A 12891-nucleotide genomic window follows, 5' to 3' on the forward strand; every position below is an offset into this window, starting at 1 on the left:
TAAGTCAACAAAATAAGTTACGTTGTTTGCAGATCACCCCTTAGGGGCCATGAACAAACGGTATGGGCACTTTATTTATAGTTTTCAGCCCTACTGAAAACTTGAAGCTCCTTACCTCCCTTCTAAAACTCCTTGATATTACGCCTTTACGTAATGCATGGACGTCCCGTTACATGAAATGAGGTGGGGAGAGGGGAGGGGGGGAGGGGGTGTCCTTCGTGATAATGGAATAAAACAAAACAAAATATTTTGAAAACGCTTTGGAAAACTTCGTAAATCGTACTGCTACTGTGAAGGCGTTATAGGGGGAGGGTGGGGGGGTCTAACATGGGCGGGCCAATCAATTCACATGTCCTTGTACTGTCTATTTAATGGAAATTTAATGTACTTTCCGAATCTGTAATAACATGCGTACCTTTTCAATGTAACTTTTGAGTTACAGCCGAAATACTGAAAAAAGAAAAGTCAAAGCGTTGCAACGTCACGGCGGAATGTGTCTTATGCAGATAGGACCTTTTGAAAATTTTAATGTCTTTCCTAATTGGTGACGTACAATGATCCCGTTTTGTAGTTTTTATTGATTTATTTACCAGGATAATGTGCTGTTCATTCGACAAAATTAAAATAGCAGCATTTTGATATTCCAAACAAAGTTTTACCATAGTTCTACCAAAATGCTATTTTACTGTAATCATCCTTCATATTGAATAAACGTCAAAAAATCCATCACATCTAGATCAAACATTACGACCGGCTTTGCACTCTGACGTAGTGCTTTCAAGTGGTCTCATCCAACGAGCAAGATTCGTTGAAGCATTCAAATTTTTTGAATGAATTTTTCATCTGAATGAATCCAGCACAAGGTCGTCCAATGACGAAGGCATAAGAGTAACTGTTGTCTGATGATACGATATTCGTACATGTCACGAGCTTTCATTCCAACTTTTTGTGCTGTCAAAGTATGGAATCCTTTTTTTCTATTTTTGATCCATTTATTTTTATGCAAAATAAACTTAAACCACTGATATGAAATGAAACAAGTGGAAAGAGAAAATCCAACTTTTGATTAAGGTTGGTTAAATGTCAATCAAAATGTGACTAGAAAGTGATTCATACTTTCAGGTCATAAATTCTACAAGAAAAGAGTTGTAATAATATCTTAAAGCTAAAAAAGCGTCTTCTAAAATTTGTCAAACTATTTTTAAATTCTGGATCACAACATTTCAAGCTAATTCCAAATCCTGACAAATCATTTTTCACTAAACCCCTTTAGTTGCATCTCCTCAACCACATTTTCAAACCAAACTAGTTTGTCACCTCTCTCGAAAATCGTTCCACACGAAGCCACACGGTGCTCTCGGGACCATCACACCGCAACACAAACCACCGCAAAGTCCGCCGTAGAAGCACTGCTATGACTAATGACTAGTGCTAGGCTTGAAACTTCAAAACAAACCAGAACGCCGGCACGGCCGTGGCGACGTCAATTCACGGTGCATTTCTGCCGAGGAGGCAATCTCATTTCATCGTCTGCCGACGGTAAAATTGGTCTTTTGAGGAACTGTATGAACCTTCTAGTGGCCAGGGACATTGCAACCAAAAACTTTTTTTTATTTTTATTATTTTTGACATTATAATATGGACGAGATCTCAAAAGATGCTTTTTTCTAATTACCAAAAAGTTTTGATAAAGTTAGTACGTCGTTTGTAAATGACCTTCGGCAAAATCAAGAACAAATGATTTGTCTTGGTCTAATACGACGTGATATTTAATAAAACTACTCAAATATAACAAGTGAAGTGAACGAAGATTTATTAAATCAATAACAATTCTAAAAAGAAAAAAATAAAAGACCTTGGATGTCAACAAACAGTACTCAAAGTATGATGTAATTAATCTTTATTTACGTTCTTTTGAAAATATGTAATTAATTTTTGGACTTCAATAGTCATTACAAGGTTCAATCTTTTTAAAACGACAGAAAATGACGTAAAAATGCGTACACATTCGGTGACGAGGTGTAGAATTTTCTACATTTTATGACTTTGTTAAGTGCGCGCCTGTAAAGTCTTGGCACATTTTCCAATTTTATGGTGCTTTTGTGCAGCAACGAGCGGAGGAGGAGTGCATCCACTCCCGTTGGCATTTCTGGAGAGGTTGGGAAATTCTCCCCGGCACCGGTTCTCACCGCGTCAAGTGACCTCGCAACGGGGAAGTTCTATTACAGGAAAACTCCGGCAGTAGGACATCTTCCAAAAAAAATCAATGTTTACATTTAATGTAAATATTTACTAGAGTAAGTGTGAAGGAATTAGGGTCTTTTTAAATGTTTGTTTTGACATAGTCTTTGTCAACGCGATTCAAACGGGATTGAGCAAACTGTCAAACCAGCGGGGTTCTACTGTACATCTTCATGCCTCGAATGGTTATATGATGGCCAAACAAAAACGTACTTGTGTGAAAACTGACTTAATTCACGCTGCTTAAGGTGTTAATTAAGCAGCGGGAAGTTCTTGCTTGGAAAATGAATAAAACATGCTGGCTTTTCGCTGAGGATGTTTCGTTTAACAATCTCTCTCTCTTCTTCACTTATGAATAAAGCGTTACTTTTCAGAAATTATGAATTCTATTTTTAGAAGCACTCTTAGTTAAAGTCCTCCCCTCCCCCTCCACCACCCAACTAACTAGTCTTGATTTCGCTTCGCGTCAACACGGCTCTCAATCCCTGTCAATCCAACAATGTAATCTTTTTTCATTAGTGGTTCATATTCCGGGTTCCTCCCTTTTCAGCGGCCATGGTTTGCCGTGCAAACAAACGCGGTTTATTCTGGCACACCTTGGCGGTGCACCGCAACTGGTCACCGTTGTACCGTCTAGTCGCACTGCTGTCAGTTTGACGTTTTCTCAAAAGGCAAACGTCAAACCATACAAATTCTTTTCCGGAAAAAAAACCTCTGGCAACAAATTTGTATGGTTTGACTGCTTGCAAACATTAATGCCATGTTTGCAAAAAGTGCAAGCAGTTTGTTGTTTACAAACTGAACTATTCCCTTTGACATTGTTTCGTCCAATGTACAAACAAACAACGTACAGTACAACCTCAATAGTTTGATGATATCGGATTTTAATGAAATAACCGCTGTCTGTTGGGCTCTGCTTCAGTAGTCAATTCGTCGTGATCTTTCTTTGTTTTTACATGTAGATTTTTGACAACTTTTGACAACAACTGATTTTTTGTTTTGTTTGTTTAGCTGATGATTAGGTGCATTACAACAAAATTCGGTTAACTTAGTTCTCGGAGTCACTTATACCAATAGAAAATGTAAACCGTAGGAGTTGTGACAAACGTGACATTAAAAAATGTATGACGAGTGGCAAAAAAGTACCAATTTAACTGTCTAAGTTGTATATCCCAAATTTAGAATCGAGTTATGTGGATCTTTAAAGGATACATGTGACATGGTAGCACAACAGTGACGACCGCCAACGGTAAGCTTGCTCCATCATGTAGAGCGCTAGGGAACATCCTAGAGACAATATGGCCTATGATGGTATACTGAGACAAAGCACAGCCTTGCGGAAACAAAATGCTGAAATGGATAGAACAATTCCCCACTTTTACGAGATTGTCTGAAAAAGGGATGTTCAAAAGTTACGTATTCAAAAAATCTTCTCCAGTAAATCATAGAACAGATTTGTATTCTAAACATTTCACGCTTTTGGTCATTAGGTCATTAGGTCTTTTGAACTTGTCATTCATTTAGTAAAACTGATCATCACTCAAAAGGACTCTGCTTTGCTTCATTCACCGGGGATTAGTGGTTGCAGTTTTTATTCCACATGGCATCTAACGGAAAGGCTTTTAGCAAAACTGCTGCACTAATCTACTCAACTTGACGTTCCCGTTTCGCCAGTACTGACACTGATATCACGGCATCCATGTCCATATATGTCCATTAAAATCCCCAGCGAGTCTTCAAATAAAAAGTTCAGCCGTTCTAGAATGTCCACTACCTCAGGGTGGGAATTGGTTCTGTGAGGATTTTTTTCCCAGTAGGTGATATAATTTTAGAGTAAAAATCTCCAAAAATCAAAATTTTCTATTTTAAGTTTCTGTTTTTCTTTTCTTATTTACAAGCTGCCTTTGAAAGTAAGTATATTTGGCGCTTTTTTCCGTGCCCTTTCTGTCTTTCTCGAGTTTTCTAAAGTTTTTTTTTCTGTTTGATTGTAAATTCTAGACACACTATTCCAACAAATCGTTCACCTTTCTCACGTCTCCTATTTTTTCAAAACCATTCGTTGAACCTTAACCTTTTTCCACCGCCACACGCAAAATTCGATTATTGGAGCCCATTTTCGACATTCCGTTCGAGTACCAATTTTGCTATCTATCCCATCGAAGCTCCCAGTCACTTCGTCCTCTAGTCTCTAGTTGTGTTATCGTGGTTTTTCCGTCATCCATTTTCGCTGTTAGATGCTTGTTACCGCTTTGATGTTTGCTAATTGATTGTACAGTTTGTGAGTGTTTTGCTTTAGAATGAGTGCCAGTTTAGAGAACTTTGCATTTTACACATTGTATTTGAAAGAAAAAAGCTTAATCTGATCAAATTTTTAACTAAATCAATTAAAACAAAAGTGCTCTTCAAAAAAATAAATGAAAAAAAAACATTCTATTGATTTCCCTAATTATTACAGCTTTTTATGTAAGTTTGATTCGATTCGAATCAAACTAAATAGTAATGAACTGTCACTTTATGATTCTGCCCTCACACATACTGCCAAAACAATCGTTAGTTTGTGTTTGTGAGCGCAGTGAAAAAGAGCGCTGCGTGATTTTTTGTGGATACGCCCTTAGCAAGAAGTATGAACATGGTAAAATTTTATAACTAAAATGTCTCTTAAAATTTCAAGAAGATCTACTTGATTTGGATTTCATCTGTGGGAACATTTAGGACTCAAAGTAACTTTTTTTCCCTATGTATTTCCATCATAAACTCAATTTGAATTATTGTTCTGTTATATTGAATGTTTTATTTGTGTTTGCTTGTGAAAATCCATTGTGTTTGACTGTTCATTCATTTTCAGATTCAATCCACCACAGGTTACATCACACAAAACTCGTTCAAATCCAATTGGATTAGCTTTTCTAGAACCTACATCCAGTTGTAATCGTATAGAAAAAGAGCCATCAACTTTATTTCTAGTAGCACCAACCCAAACCGTCATTCCAAGAATAACTTTCCAAGTGGAAGAATTACATCGATTTCCACTTTTCCCATCCTATCATCACTCGAATTGAACGAGCAAACGAAATCGATTTCACTCTGATTCAAGTTCAATAAATCAACAATCAAACTGCTCGCTTTTTGAAAAAGCAAACATCTATCCCATCAACAGGTTTGATTAACCCTTGAGGAGTTCGACGAAGTTGTTTGGGAACGAAAACAACCACCAATTCAAAACATAAACTTCTTCTACTCCAAAGTGTAAACATTGCAACGCGCTCTAATCAAAACAAACAAACTTCAAACCCGGGATCGGTGTCGACCGCGGCTCAACTCGCATCAAACTCCACACAGTTTGTTGTGGTTTGTTTCGAAATTAAATCTACAAGCACACACAGACACGCTGCTATAAACGCATTATCGTTCGCACACAGACACTCACGCGCAGGTTTATTTTTATGGCGGTTACGGTAAATAACCAAAGAGTACTTGCGGTAATGGGAAGTTGGTAAACAACTAATTATAAAGTCTGGAGCAACATTTGAAAAGGGCGCATAAGCATTTTGACAGCCAGCACTATTTTGCAAATTCCGAGCCAACAGGTATTTATTTAACAAAACGCACAGTGTAAAACGGTAGCTGGGAAAGCCAGCTATTGTTCAACATTTCGAGTTTTGTGAATAAGTTACCTGTTGGCCCGGAATTTGCAAAATAGTTCCAGCTGTCAAAATGCTTATCCGCCCTTTTCTCGTGTTGCTCCAGAAGTGCAAACATCTGCTGCGGCCAGAGGGAATGCCTGGGGCGAGGAAGTTTGAAATAAAAATCGTTGATTCGAAGTTGAGTGTTTCATTAGTTTCATTTGTGGATCAATTCAGTATACACTTGTGAAACGCACGTGCTGCAAACGTACGGTACAGGTGTTTGTTGACGAATGACAAGTCAATGGCAATTTATGCAATTTGGGCCGCGATTGTTTGATTTCACTTAATATGACAACGTTTGATTTGGACTCTCGGTTTTTCGACAAGTCTTTGACAAGTCACACTACGAATTTGCTCAAACATTTTTTTTTATTTTTTATTTTCCCTTGTTTAGGAAGTAATTTTTAGCAACTCTTGTTTTATGTTTTTCTTGATTCATTTTTAAATTTTAATTTGCAATTATCTTGCTTAGTTAATGTTTGTTTCTAATAGTATTTGGCTTATTCTATCACCTTCTATCATAGCCTCTTGCCTTTTAAGTTTTTATTTTAATTTTCACAATCACATTTTTCAATTATTTGCTTGTTTTCCACATATTCTGCTAAACACTCAAAAAAAACATACAACTGTCAAAACAAACGTTGGGTAGTGTGTGTGAGCTCCGTGTAAAAGGGATGTCAAAATAAAATTGGACCCGATGGTTTGACAACAATACTCGATTATTTTCAAAAGGCCCTATCTGCATAGGAAACCCATGAGGGATAGGTTGTTTTGAAAATTTAATCTAGAATACATGTCTATACAATACAAACCATCGGGGTCAAACCATCCGGGCCGATTTCGTAAATTTTTATTTTTTGTATTTTTTCAATGTTAAAAAATTAAACATTTGTAAAATGTTATGGTCCCTTTGATTTTGTTTTTTATTTAAGAAACTAAATTTTGGAATCAACTTTAACATTTCAAAAGGGCGTAATATTGAATATTTGTAAATGTTAGCCTTGACTCCAATTTTTATTTTATTATACATTTATGTTTTTTTAACATTAAAAATGGGACCATTAGTTTCTGAGATATTGGCACTACCAAATAAATAGCTGTTTGAATGAGATTCCAAAAACTGTTGTTAATTTTTCTTTCATTCGAAATTTTCTCAACTTTTCGAAAAAAAATATTTTAAAGAACGGACAAACAAGGGCACTATCTTTAAATAATCGAAAACCGGATTTTTTCAGTTAAAATTAAAATTTAAGTGGCTGTATCTTGAAAACTATGCACGTTATCAAAAAATCTGTAAAGTACTTATCTAATCTAATCTAACCCTACACAGAAAAAAAAGTTGAATTTTGGAATCTTGAAAAATTTTGTAGGTTGAATATTACCTCTTTTTTGAGTAATATTACATAAAAAATGTGTAAAAAGGCGACCCGATTGAATATTCATCAAAAACTGTTGAAAATTCATCATTTTCTGGGGTAAAATTCTTCATTTTTCAATTCAATCTGTCACCATTTCCTGATGAATATTACCATCATTTTTTTTCTGTGTATGGCAGCCACACAGTAAAAAAAATGATGGTAATATTTATCAAGAAATGGTGACAGATTTTGTGGCAAAAAAAATGTGTAATATTACATCAGGAATTGGTGAATATTCATCAGGTTCACATTTTTAGAAATTTTTTGAGTAATATTACTCAAAAAATGAGTAATATTCAACCAACAAAATTTTGAACATTCAAAAATTCAACTTTTTTTGCTGTGCAGTAAAAAAATATGAAAATTACATAAATTTGATTTTACATTAAAAACCCGAAGTCAAATTTATTTTGTTTTGGCTAAAATTTATATTTTATCAAAAAAAAACTATTTTTTTATTCAAACTCGGCGGATGACTCTATGGCTAAAAAGTTGCGTTCGTTTGCCCCTTAAAACATATCTAATAATTTCAAAAATTTAAATATTTACGTACCTTTTATGTATGGACAGTAGGGTGCCCAGAATATGGGACTTTTTCTCAAAACCTCGCTCCATAAGCTGAATATTGTTCCTTGAGCTATTTTAGGACTGTGAGACAAATATGAGCAAAATCGGTCAACATTAACCCATTGATACTCGAAGGTGAAGTTTGCATGGGAAAAATCAAAAAATGTATGGAAAAAACTATTTTCTTACGGTTTGGCACGGTGCACTACTTCCATCCAAATATTCCCAAAAGTGAGAATCTCATTGGAAATTTAATGCTCTACAACTTTGTAGAACATACCAAATCTGTAAAACTCGATCCTGAAAAGTAACAAGCAATTTAAAAAAGTCATTTTTGTATGAAAATAATTTTTTCACCAACTTTAGGCTCGGGTATCAATGGGTTAATCTTAACCAATTTCGCTCAAAATTTGCACAGATGCTTAAAATAACCCAACAAATCGTTTTCCGCTTGTGTTTTTGATAAAAAAAATATTTTGACCAAAATTATTACATTTAAACTTGTTCTTTTTCAAAGGCATTCGGTGTTAGTTAGTTGAATGATTTGAGTATTATATTGAACATTAACTTAGCATACACCTTTCTTGTAAATAAAACAAAATTTGAAGAAAATGCACATATAGATGATAAACCCACATTGTATCCCGGTTGTCTCCAGCAACTAATGAATTCACGATAAATCACAGATTTTTCCGCTTAAAATGTTCCCCAAAAGATTCACACGCATAAATTGCACTTTAAGCTCAGTAAATCACACAAAAAAAGTACAATATCTTTTCAAATACCGTATCAATTCGGTAATTTGAGAAGTATCGCTAAATTTCTACGTGCACATTGCAGCATGCTGTGCAAACAGCTCAATTTTCACCAATCAATGGTGCAAATCTGGTCGTCGACGCCAAATGCACGGTTGACCAAATCGACACCGCCACACGATGTCCCGCCGGGAATTAGTGGGGTTGTTATTGCACACTGTCGCACTTTTTTTTAAATTAGAGAGACATGTATAAATATTTTAGTAAATTAAAAAAATTTGTCAAAAAACCATAACTGGCCTCATTATTTGAAAAAAGAGTGATGGCAACAGTTGCCCATTTACCCGTTGGCCAATATATTCACGACACATTCCTCTTGTCACGTTTCGCACGATCCCGGCGCTCCTATCGAGAGGGGGTGTCCGTCCACACGACACGGCGATCGCCACCCGCAAGAGTAAATCACATTATCTCCACCAGAAGAGACGCGGACACTCTCGATAGCTAGGGTAAGGTGTCCAAATTTGAACAATGGAAGAAATTTGCTCGAAATGCTCAATTTTGCTTTTGTCAAAATTGTTTCAAAATAATTATCTTCGAAAATTGTGACAAAAAAGCAAAACTACCCTAGCTTAATTTCTCTTTTTTCCACCGCCAGAGATCGTGGCAGTCAGTGTGTCGTTCGTTCAAATTCTATGATTTATGACCTCTGACGATGTTTAACCGGAGTCTGTGGCGATAGCCGTAAGCGGCACTATCAACAATAACAGCGCTTAGGCGCTGTGACAAGATTTAAAGTTGAGAGGAAAGTCGTGTGCGCGTAATCTGTAGTTTATTGTGCAATTCATTTGAATTTGAAGACCAGTTTTCTACATTTTTACAATGCCAAATCTAATTGTGATATTTTAAAATTCGGGCTAAATTTAATCTAATCTAATCTAACACAAACGCAGCCAGTTGGAAAGTCTTTTGAGTAGATTGCGCTTTAATCACTTTGCTTGCCATTATTAATAATTGCAGCCAGCCCTACTGCGTTGTGTTTACCGCAGAGAGGATTCTTAGAACGGATCACATTTCACAGAATCTACAGGGGAAGAAGGATGCGTGGACATACCGTACCAAACGCTCCGATTCATAAATTGCATTAAAATTCAGACAAAATTCATTTGAAAAAACAAATTGAAACTTTCCTAGAAATCCAACTTAGTTCACCTCATACGAAAAGCCAACTCCTGGAAGGTTAAGTGGAGTTTGGCCTGTCCCCTCCCTGTGAGGGAGCTTCAGGAGAAAGAGGATTGCTTTCGTTGCTGTTCCGTCCATTGGACCACCGAAATTGATCCGACCTGCCCAACCTAGAGCATTAGAGGCCTGTGAAGTTGGGAGAGCATCAAAGAGGTTAAAATGGTCCTCTCTTGTGGAAGCCAAAGCTTGCGAACGACACTGAGGTACGAAATTGTAAAGATAGTTATCAAAATCTTTGAAAATGATTGCAAAAAAAAAACTAAAATCAGTACGGTAAATGTTAAAATAAAAAAAGATTTTCAAATAAATACGTGTCAATTTATTTTTTTCCATCGAAATAGATTGGCAAAATTTGAAAATTCACGTCCAAAACATATTTAGTATAAAAAGCATTGTTTCGTAAAATCAGGTTAAAATCGAAAATGTGCTAAAATTTTTGAATTCATTATCTAAAAAAATAATCACTTCTAGCGAGAAACACGATTAAGCAAATCTTTTCAAAACTCTCAAAGGTTTCATAAAAATATCGTTTGCTTATTGATGATAAATAAGTAAACGATATTTTTTATGAATCTCTTTTTGCTTGAAGGTACCATCCTTAACGGTGCACATCAACCAGAGCTTTTGCACCCAGATTTTTTGTAACAGACATTTTAGTATCTTCAAAACTACGGGTACTATCGAAATATTTTTTTATTCGTCCCCTAAAGTACGGTCCACAAAGTAATTTACAACAAAGTTTGATTAATTTTGCATTCCCAATATTGCAGGATTGGGTCCGTAAGTTTGACTATTTTGGTATAAGAAGACAACAACTTCCTTCGTTGCTGTGCACCCTTAAATTGCGTATATGAAGAGAGGGCACACTCCTTTGACTTGATTCCCTTTGGCCAATTGTCACACTTGCAGGGTGTGACAAAATAGCACGATCAGAGCGAAACTACTTTCTCATGAAGAGTGGCAACCAGTGTTGCAAATGAGTGATAGAAAAACCTATCATTTGATGATTTCTGCACCAAAATATCAGACAGTACAGCGACCGTCACTATAGCTTGTAAGTTCTCTTCTTTTATCTCGTGATTGCCAGCAAGAGCATTCTCTCTCTATCATTCCTTCTTTTTTCTTCGTTCGCGCACGCTCGCTGAAGATTCTTTTGTTTTATCCGAAAACCACGGCGAAAGAACGCGAGAGGATTTTTTTTTTGTGGTGGCTTTTGTGGTTATGCTCTGTTGAGAGCGGATGATTGTGAATGTTAGAATGAGAGAGAAAATATAATGTCACACGGGATTGTGCTAACACGAGATAGAGATCGGCAATTCTTGGTACTGAGAATCTCGCGACGGAAAGAAGGGCGGTGAAAGTTTGGAAATGAGATTTCGGGCATGATAATTGTAGTTGTAGTTGTAGCCCTGGTGGCAACATTGCACGAGGTTTTTAAGTTTTTTTTTAATATCTCAGGATTGAAATCGAATTTTGTGGATCTGTGAAGGTCAAAAGGTGCGGCATTGGAAGCTACACAAAATTACGTTCTTAACTCAAATGGGCCCGAAATCGACATGTGGCAAGATAGCACGATCACGACGAAATGTCGTATTGTAAATTTCGATGTCTTACATTAAAATTTAAAAAAAAAACAGAAATGGTTTGGCTGCGTGTTTCAAGGCGTCGTACAAAAATTACACTGGGACTTCATGACCCTATTTTTTATTTTTTATTTTTTTATTTTTTTTGGGAGTTATTTATATCCGTCCCAACACCTCCAACCATCACTGTGCACGACCACCACTCCAACTTTCGTACCAACTTCCCGCAACTCAACTCTGCGCGCTGCGCTGCAGCAACCTGCGACCTTCTCCGTCATCGGTCGGCGTCACTTCGGTTAAGCGCAGCGTCACTAGGTACTTCTTGAGCCGCGCCAACGAACAACAACGCCGATGAATGAAAACACGGCAAGCTCAACTCTCATTCTCACTCTCCCTCGACTTAAACTGGCGGCGGGTCCCAGAGCTTGAAACTGAGCTCAGAAATGAGTTACACTCAAAAAAATCCACACGTTGATGCTACGTGAAAAATCACGTAACCCCAATTTTCCCCTCCAAAGGCCCGTTTTACGTGACACACGTAAAAATAATGTGAAAGTGTTCTGGACAAAAAAATGTTTTCACCTTAATGTTACGTGAAAAACCTTATAGCATTTTTCCACTAGACTTTTCCATGTAGCTTTTATGTGTTTTGAAACGTAACATCAACGGGATTCGAGTGCGCCATTTGGCGAAATTTTTACGTGAATTTTTTAGTATGAAAATTGTTTGCGTCCGGTTAAGATGTGCTGTGGGACTTTTGCCCACAAAATTCGATTAAAAATTGAATGGTAGGTTGAATTAAGTTAGAATTTGTTTATTAATAATTAATAATAGTTTTGTGGCAGATCCTTGCGAGCAGCATCTTTTCCCCCGGCGGTCAATGGAATATCAGCCCCCGATTTTACGCTAGTGGCAAATTCTACCATGGAGTTTGACGTCACCGAACATGTCACGGACATGGCCTGATCACGTTCGCGGTCGTATTCGGTTTGCTTCGCTTGAACATCCTCATGCTCGGCTACATGAGCGATGTGGCCAAGCGCAATGCATTTGAACTAAAGCAGCACACGTGGCCATTTTGTGGCGATTTTGCACTTGGCCTAGGGACTCGACCCAAGATCACGGTTACGGCCCGCGATCTTTTAAATTAAGTGGCAAACGATGGGATTGTCCCCACAAAAAAAAACTGTTGGTTAATAAATATAAAGAGTTTTAGCAAATTAATCATTATTTCTTCTTATTTCTATTCGACAAAAAAAATATATTAAAATTATCACCTATAACCATAAAAATCATATAATGTTTACTACAGTAAACACGTAAAAATCGTCAATTGATTCATTTAGCTTTCACGTGTGAAACACGTAGAAACGACGTGAAATGATCTGGCCAAGCAAAT

General features: G+C 36.7%; 1 protein-coding gene across 4 annotated transcripts in view; it reads left to right on the plus strand.

Annotated features, from left to right (window-relative positions):
* LOC6048847 (serine/threonine-protein kinase PAK 2) overlaps positions 1-12891 on the plus strand; it is a 94512-nt gene that overhangs the window by 28794 nt on the left and 52827 nt on the right. For 2 of the 4 annotated variants that reach the window (XM_038261636.1, XM_038261638.1), the window contains exon 4: positions 4140-4151. The exons of the other annotated variants lie outside the window; for them this stretch is intronic. In XM_038261636.1, coding sequence (XP_038117564.1) covers positions 4140-4151 — 12 coding nt within the window. The remainder of the gene's footprint in view (positions 1-4139; positions 4152-12891) is intronic. 4 annotated transcript variants of the gene reach the window in all.

This window comes from Culex quinquefasciatus, chromosome 3 (assembly GCF_015732765.1).
Source record: "Culex quinquefasciatus strain JHB chromosome 3, VPISU_Cqui_1.0_pri_paternal, whole genome shotgun sequence".
Taxonomy (NCBI): domain Eukaryota; kingdom Metazoa; phylum Arthropoda; class Insecta; order Diptera; family Culicidae; genus Culex; species Culex quinquefasciatus.